Source organism: Cariama cristata, unplaced genomic scaffold, assembly GCF_000690535.1.
Source record: "Cariama cristata isolate BGI_N322 unplaced genomic scaffold, ASM69053v1 scaffold16618, whole genome shotgun sequence".
Lineage (NCBI taxonomy): Eukaryota > Metazoa > Chordata > Aves > Cariamiformes > Cariamidae > Cariama > Cariama cristata.
The window spans coordinates 23274-32110 of NW_009629533.1; the positions used below are offsets into that span (position 1 = coordinate 23274).

Here is an 8837-nt window from a genome sequence, read left to right on the forward strand (position 1 = left end):
CAAAACCCCATTGTGTGGGTTTCATGCTTACCCGCTCAGAATGAGAAGGCATTATAAATGGGTGGAAATAATAAAAGTTTGCCTGGAAGGCCCAAGAATCATTGCTGTCCTGAACAGTATGGTTGCAGGAGACATCTTAAGGTTGAAGCTAAATTATTTGTAGACAAAAAGTAAATATTAGATGATGAATGGAAAAGCAGAGGTATGGTCATTACTTACACAGGTTCACAGTGACCAGTTATATTAAAAAAAGACTCGTGTCAGCCTCAGCCAGTGCTGTGGGTTTGGTTTTTTTTTTGTTTTTAACTTGCACAAGAGATCTCCAGATACACACAAAGTAATCCCGGTGCATACTGCTGACACTTGAGAGCTGCATATTAGTGACCAATAAAGCACACTTCCACTTGAGACATCTTCAGATCTTTTTAAAATAAATTACAAGTTTATTGAAGTGTGTGATATAATTTCATGGCTTGGTAGTATAACTAAAGAAGATAAAAAAGGATACTTCTCACATTCCCAGGTGGAGTAAACTCATCTTTGCACATAAACAGGTGGATTCTTACCTACTGGAATTACTATGCACCAATAAATACTAGCATAATTGCAAAAATATTAAATCCTGGTAATCAACTAGATGCCTCAGTTGATTCATTTACAATGATTTTATGAGTTAGCAGAGAAGCCTCTCAGGTCATTGAAGGTTTATACATTACCTATATAGGCAAAGTCACAGCATTGCTTCACGTTCTGTTATACTGCTCAAACACAAGGCTTTGTGTGAAGTATTTGCGCTGCTGGGTCCTCCCTGCCACCAACAGTACGACCGGTTCCCGGAGGTACAATGGCAGTCACAGACGTTATTTCACAATACACGGGTGCTGACAAAAGGGGTTTTGTACATTGACCCGCTTACCTCTTCCTCATTCTTAAGTACAAAAGGCCAAAGCTTCTGTTCCCCACCCACTGCTGAGAATTGCGGGGAAGAGCAGGAACAGATGAAGTTCATTTATCAGATCTTTCAGATATGTACAGATGAAGGACAACATAGAAGACCCAATTAATCAAACTCCAGCCCCCAAAGAAAAACGTTTTAAGACTGTTAGTGGAACTACATCCTCAGTAAGACCCGTATCTTCTCTGTTTGTGCTGATGAAAACCTCTACACCTCTGCAAAGAGCTGTCAATATCCCTTTGGCTCATACTGAAGTCAGGCTCCAGGTTTGTTGCTGAAACTATGGCTTATACAACACTGCAACTTCCATCCTTACTGAGATGCTACAATCTGGTATTCATCCTCCATGCTCACAGAGCCCCCCGCCTTTCCTGAATTTAGATTTGCAATTGCCCAGCAATTACTCCGGCCTAGCACCACATTAAAAAAGCAGACGGTGGTGGATGCGTCTGCAGACACAGAGGATTACATCTTGCTTATATTACCTTTCTACCAGTATCCTTAGCTCCCAGCAAGCAGGCACCCTAATTCAACTAACCCAGCAGTGCATTAAAGCAGCTAAATTCAGTATGAGTCTTTTGGAAAACAACCTACAAGTTACTGCCTCTGGCCAGTGGCTTGTTTTGTGCCTTTGGGTGAAGAGAAGTCCAGGTATCTTTTGACCTCCCAGAAGGATGAGTTCTTTAATCCTCTTATACTGGACTATACTGATCTCTTATTTTCCTCTTGCAGATAGTACTTGCCCCAAAGGAATCCACGTAGTGTGAGGAACACCAATGGTTTGATTTATACGGAAGGATGAACTAAAGGCTTTCAGATGCTATGGGAAAGGGATAAACAAGATATACATGGACTTCCATGCAGATGATAGATGAGCAGCGCTAAAAATAATTACAGAAACAGCCTTCAGAAACTGTGGCAGAAGTCTGAAGCCTGTGCCACAAACATCCGTAACATTTTGAAGCCTCAACCAAGGAAGAATGGGATCTAAGCAGAAAACCCTGGTTGTATGGTGCTCTCTGAGCTGAAGGGAAGAGCCCAAGAGCAGCAGTTGCCGCTTTTGTGCATCACAGGAACACTGCTTGTGGCTGAACTTCAGGGAACACAAAAGGAAAACGGAGTGCAAGCAGAGAGTAAGTGACTCAGAGCACCATCCATGGGTGGAGCCCCCATGCTGGTGTAAGACCTGTACCGGTGGGGTTGTTGAGAAAAGGTTTATTTATTCTCATACATCACGTACCAGCATGAGTATGACCAAGATGGGAACACTGCACAAAACAGTAAGAAGTATGTCTCTGGTCATATGCCTTTAAGTCAGAGCTTGAAAACTGATCACGCACATCAGGACGTTTTCCTGGCAAGCACAACTCATCTGTTTCTGAAGAACTCAGGGTTGGTTTTTAGTGGAAGCAGAGGCCTCCAGATTTTGATGGTAAGTTCTAGCAATACTTCAGAGACAAAAAAACCCAAGCTATTCTTCCCAAATGCAGAGTCAGGAAACTCTTAACCCTTCTATTAGAGCAACCACATTGCCAGACAGCATCATGGAGCTACCCTGACATGTCAGTTTTAATGGTCTTGTTAAATATACTGACCTTGGCACTGGAAATCAGGAGCTCAATTGCCTGTAGGGTTATTTCTAGGATTGCACAGCTGAAGGAAAGTAGTCTTAAAGGGCAGGAGAAATTCACAAAATTGTGTGAAGATGTTAGTTGCAAAAACCTATGCTGTCTGCATCCCTCATCACTTCAATGTCACACTGCTATAGAATAGGAAATAAAGTGGATTCTTTGCCTAGTATTTGGAGGAGTAAATACAGCTGTCTCTGAGGTTGGCATGTAATGTTGAAAAACTTGTTAACAGAAAGCCATGTGAAACATGGAGGGGCCCCTGTCAGCCAGTAACATGGACGCTGCAAAACTGCCAGTGTCTAAGACCTGTAGTGAGACTTCAGTTCTCAAAAAGTTCAGAGATTAGATGCTAACTGTGGCCCCATGCATCTACTGAATTTTCTCTGAGTAAGCAGGTGTGTATTTTTTTCTGAGCTGTGGCTTAGCCCAGAGGGTGAGACTTCCAAGTCCTACAGCTGTGCAGCACTCCATAGCTGTGCACATACCCACCTTCTGTTTCTCAGTGAAAGCGTAAGTGAACAGTATAGCAGGGTGGGGCTGGTTGGTTGTTTTTTTTTTTTTATTTTAATTAGGCAAGGCACTCAAGCTCTTGGAGAAAAACCAAGGCAGCTCTTTGTGCAAGACAGAATCACTGGCTGAAGAGATGGCCTTTCCACAACATTCAGCTTAAACATCAGAAGCCACCAGTACGCATGGATTACAGACCCTGCAGTTAAGGCTTTGGTTCAAAGAACCACAGAGTACTTGAAAGAAAATTTTTCAAAGATGTGCAAAGCTTCTATTGTGCTGGGGGAGCACACAGTGGAATTGAGATGGGCTGTGAAGCTCAGAGACACAACATATTATATTAAGGAAGTAAAAATAAATGAGCAATTAAAGTGACCTTTGCAAAAGCACAGGAAGAAGCAGATGCGCTTTTATCAGATTATTTAGGTTTGTGCCATTTCACATATAATACAGGAGTCTGAAACAAGCATTTGTTCTCAAAGATAGAGCGAGCTAAACAATCTTAACTTCCGATTTAAAGGACAAGGATCGTAAAGCCGTACTTTGCAAAGAGATTCAGTTTCCCAGGAAGAATTAGGTAGAAAAGAAATCCATTGGACCAACAGGCTCAGCTAAAAGACAGGAAGTGTGTTTGGGAAAGTGATGATTTATTCTTCTCTCCTTCCTCTAACTCATTATGAAATGGATTATTACTCTCAAGCCAATCATCAGGCAAAAAAATATAACACAGACTCCCACAGTCCCATTTGTAGAGTCGATTACGTTAAGACTAGTGTAAGACTTCAACAACAGAAGATTTCTGATGAGCATTTATATGTATTCCACTTTCTAAGGAACCTCTTTGTTCCCTCAGTAGGGCTGCTGTATTGGTGAAACACCAAACTCTGGAAGTTTTACAATCCATAGCAAAGTCATTAATTAAGGGTTCAATAGTAGCTTCATTCGAAGGCACAAGGCCAAAGCAACACAAGTCAGTAGGGCCCAGGTCATCTCACTAAATTTATCTTTTTTTTTTTTCCTCCTTTTTTCTTTTTTTTTTTTTAAATCTCCAGTTTTAAGCCTTCCTCTCTTAGCCAAAGCCTAGCTCCTCAGAAACATGAACCTGCTCCACAAACAAAAACACTGAAGGTGTTTCCTCCCACATTTCAACAGCATTTTCCTTCTTTGCTGTTATGTCAAAAGAAAACAAAAGTCTTAGAAGCAAATCAGTTGTGCAGACAAAGGCTACAGCTACTGGATTCCACTGCACACATAAGTGAGAAACTAATTTCCAGGGTTACTGCTGGCATGTGAACTGGAGGAACATTAACATTCTGCACAAACCTGCCATGTCTTGCAAATCCCAGGGTCCCTTTGATGACAGAAAAAGGTGCATTTAAATTATTTGTAAAATTTCTCCATTTCCATAAGCCATCATTAGTACACGGAATGATGCATGTTCTTTAAAAGACTTAAAAAGTGATCCCAAGGGTAACTTCTGACTCCAGCAAACAGAACTGATCAGCATAAAACAAATAAAGATGCATCTTACTTTACAAATCAAAGGCTACAAATACTATAAAATACACATACCTCCCCTAGCCACTGGAAAATTAAACATTACGGTCAGATTTAATTAGTTCCACTTAGCGGCCCTAGATTTAGAGGGGACTGTACCTCACTGTAGCCACTATATATCTGCGTACTTCCCGCTGCTCCCTTTCATGCGGAGGGAAAGGACATTTTGGTGAGAACAACCTCTTGAAGAAATAGGAACAAGCACGTTTCTGAGAACTTATCTGTGAATACAGGACTGTCCAAGTAGTTACAAAACCAATAGGAAAAGCACTATAGAAAGCAGATTTCCAAATTAATTGTTTAAAATCTATTTGCACATATAAAAAGGAAAGATCCCAGGGCTGCCATAAGATTCTTAAAAAAAAAAATGGGTGTGCTTTGTCTTCAAGTAACTGAACAGATTTCACTAATTCTATTGGGACCAGGAATTGTTATAATACATTTAGACTGACTGCTTTTAATACTTCTAATGAAAATACTTCTACCTGAAGTACTCCTAAGGAAAAAAAAAAAAAAAAATTGAAAATTTCTCCACAGTCCAAAAAATGATGAATAACATGAACTTTGCTGTACAGTTGCAAGCTTGTTTTGAGTCAAACAACACCTTACAATGCAATATCTGGACAGGAAGGGACAGAAGGAGTCTGACTTAGAATTATACCTAATGCGTTCACAAGCTTTCCCAGTCCCCAACCTCTGAAAGCAGCTTTCTGTCAGAATACCTGAGTCTAACTGATGTAAATAATATATAAAATGCATGTGTAGTTTCACTTGCGTTTCACATTATAGCCTGCACTCCTGCAGATAAGTTAAAAAAACTGCAATACCTCTACAAAATTATATACCACTTTGAGCCAAACCAGCAGCAAATTCTCTTCCATCATTCATTTCAGCCACAGCTTGAACAGATTGTTCAAAGTGCTCTATAAAACTAAGACACTGTACAACAGATGCTTTGCCGCCACTTCCTTCTAACACGATGCAGCATAGCTCGGTAGTTTGGAATGAGATCAGAGTATCAGTAGCAATACTGACAGCTTTGCTTCTACCTGGGACAACGTTAACAGTTCTTTGTTTATTCCACTTACCACCTGAAACACCAGACGTTCTTATGAAGGAATGGTGCTGTAACCTAGTGTTTCAGTGAACCTAGAACAAACCAGAAACCTGCAGGCTTATTTCTTCTCTCCAGGAACAATCCTGTGCTGTAAGACAACTTGCTGCATTCCTGATATTTAATGAGCACTTAGTAAGACTGACATTAAGTGAGTTCTGGTTCACCAGAGCCCCGTGAACACCGTGGTCCACACTACAATTATTCTCTGAACCTCATCATCAATACCAGGAAAAACAGCTTAGTATGGCACAGCTTGTCCATCCCAAAACCAGGGATTAGATTTAAGACTAACATGACTTCTCCAAACCAGAGATGCTTTCCCAAAGGTTTTGTTTGTTTGTTTTAAGCCAAAAAAGGTGCAATATAGCATCTCTCCTCAAACCCTGAAAAGTTAAAGTGACTTGAAGATAAAAATGCCACCATTGGAAGGCCTACTGACACCCAGTCTATGCTGGCACCCAGATAGGGAGCGGATGAGCTTCTGTGTTAAATACGTATTTGTCAAGGTTGATTAAGTCTATGTCATCTGAAAACAGCAGAAACATGTATTTGAGTGTTTCCCCAAGGAAGAAGCTCTCCATCTTATCTCGTGGTTCTGGATTACTGGGATTCTGGACATTGTTAATGGAAGTATATCCACCCGTAGGAACCTGTGCCAAAAAAAAAAAAAAAGCAGAAATTCTGTGTATTTTGATAATCTAAAATAAATTATTTTTACTTCTTAACATCCTGATGCACTTGGAGAAAATAAGTACTAGGAAACAGATGTTTTTAATTTCATACTTGTTTTTCATTTACATATAAAGCTTCAGTTATGAAAAAAACTCACTGCATTTTAAAAGAAACCATGAGGATAAAATGAAGTAAAATGTCCACTTCTGCTTAATTTAAAGAGGTATCAAAAATAACATCCCCTTGAAGTTTCTGAAGAAACGTACATAAAGTAACTAGTGCAATCTCTATGTTAGAGTTGGTCAAAGTACTATACCTGTTTCTCTAAAGAACAGACTATGGATATTTAATGACCACTGGCATCTAGGCCACACTTTTACAGCATATCAGAGTGGTGCCTCCATGAGCACTGTAATCAGAATGAATAGAAAATCCTCTCTATTAAAGCATTAATGCCATGTTGTGGCAAATTTTTTTTTTTGGGCAACTTCAACCAGAGTTCTTTCAATCCAGCCAGGTCCTTCTCAGCTTCTGAATTCTAAAAAACATTGCAGGAGAGATTCTAACAGCTTCCAAGCAGATGTAGGGACACTTTGATAGTCTGCATACAACTTCTGCATTTTACTTTTTAATCTAGGCTATACAAGTTCTTTCCCTGAACTTACTAAGTAGCATATCTCAAAATGTAAGGCCCTGCATGAACTGAATTTTTCTGTGTGTTCTTACTAATTTCCCCACAAGTATTTGATAACTCTTGACAGACAGCACGTTTCCAAAGCTCTTGTTAGAGAGCAAGTGAGCAAATACAGTCCTGACAGAACAAGGTCATTATAAGCTGACCTTACCCGTGTGTACTTATTGAAGTTCTGCAAGATTTCCCAGCCCCAGTCCTGGTATTTCTTATCACCAGTGAATCTGTACATATAAAAAAGGCTTTCCACAGTTTCTGGTCGCAGTAAGTTGTGCCTGTCTGCAGGCTGTAAGACACACAAAAAAAAAGGCAAGAATAACTCAGACAGTGAATTTCCTCAAGGATACATGCCAGAAGAAAAATAGTGATTCCCATCTCCACCTACTCCAAAGACTTTCTTATGCGTAATAACTCAGCTTCTAAATACACTACATGGGTAATTAAAAACCAAGGTTAGGGTACACCTAGAAAGCAAGACAGCAAAAGAACAAGCTGCTCCACAACACAGCACATCACCAATATCCAGCTGGGAGTTTCAACAGCAGAATATAGATACAGAAGAATCACCAAATTACAGTTCAGGCCAGCTATCTGTTCACCTTGATTTCCACATCTTTGTAGCCCTTTTGTGCATGAAGATTGAAGTGTACGATCTCCGGACTCAGGCCTGTTTCTACTTGAGCATACATCTGGTAACAGGTTTCTATAAGAGCTTCAGCCAATTTCATATGATCAGCAGTCAATCCATTGTGAGCTCCCAGTGCCAAAGTACCAGGCAAAAAGCAAACCAAGTGATCCTGCAAGACAAGACAACTCTTACCCGGGGAAAAAAATTACAGAACAAACAGGTATTCGTGTGTGTGCCTCTCCGTGCCCCTATGTGTGTGTCTTTTTTTTTTTTTTTTTCCTTCTTTCTCTTCTTCAAAACACATTTCAGGTACCAAGAACTTCATGGTAACTTTTTAACAACCTGATGTAATGTAGCAGGCAGGCAGCATTATTACAGAGACATCACTAATTTGGAAAATGTACAAGACTCTGTTTTTATGTCAAATTTCTGCAAAAAAGGTCTCTGGTCAGGGCAAGAGGGAATAGAGTGTCTTTTGGTTTTCCAGAAGTATACATTTCATACCAACTCATGAAGGGGGGTAAGCAGAATCACCTAAAGGTTTCTCAACAGACACCTAAAGGCACAACATAAGGGACAAACTGATCATCTGAATGTAATTTTAAACTTAAAATGGAACAGAGATGGGAGTCAGCCACAGAAAACAAAGCTCTGGAGAAGGGGGAGAGATCAGCTGAAGGAGACTTTCCTCATCCTGAAATAATCACCTTAGTATTATCGTAAGAGAGACAACGTCTCCAGAGATCATTAGATCCACTGATACAACTGGAAAACACTGCCAAGCTTTCAAGCATACTTCTGCCTGAAAGCTTGCTCCTTTCTTGCAATTTTTTTTTTACAGTAATAAAAAGCTATTAGCCCTCACATCTGTGGAGCACCAAAGATGCAAGAGCATCATTCTTCTAGAGAGTCTGGGATACAGCTGGCTCCCATTCCCACCACTAGCTCTCCAAGACTTACTCCCTTGTTTACAGCCAGTGGAATGCTGCAGATACCAGGCACCTTGAACAAAACATCTTTGGCTCTTTGTGTATGTTTGGAAGAGGGGCACCTGAGGATGATTGTGCCAAGAGCATTCC

At 40.3% G+C, this 8837-nt stretch overlaps 1 protein-coding gene across 1 annotated transcript in view; it reads right to left on the reverse strand.

Moving 5' to 3' along the window:
- Positions 1–5950: 5950 nt before the first annotated feature.
- The window catches only part of MAN1B1 (mannosidase, alpha, class 1B, member 1), a 17111-nt gene continuing 14224 nt past the window's right edge, over positions 5951–8837 (reverse strand). The window contains exons 11-13 of the mRNA XM_009705200.1: positions 7730–7927; positions 7285–7416; positions 5951–6417 (exon numbers count right to left, since the gene is read on the reverse strand). Of these exons, the coding sequence (XP_009703502.1) occupies positions 6214–6417; positions 7285–7416; positions 7730–7927 (534 nt within the window). The 3' untranslated portion in view covers positions 5951–6213. The remainder of the gene's footprint in view (positions 6418–7284; positions 7417–7729; positions 7928–8837) is intronic.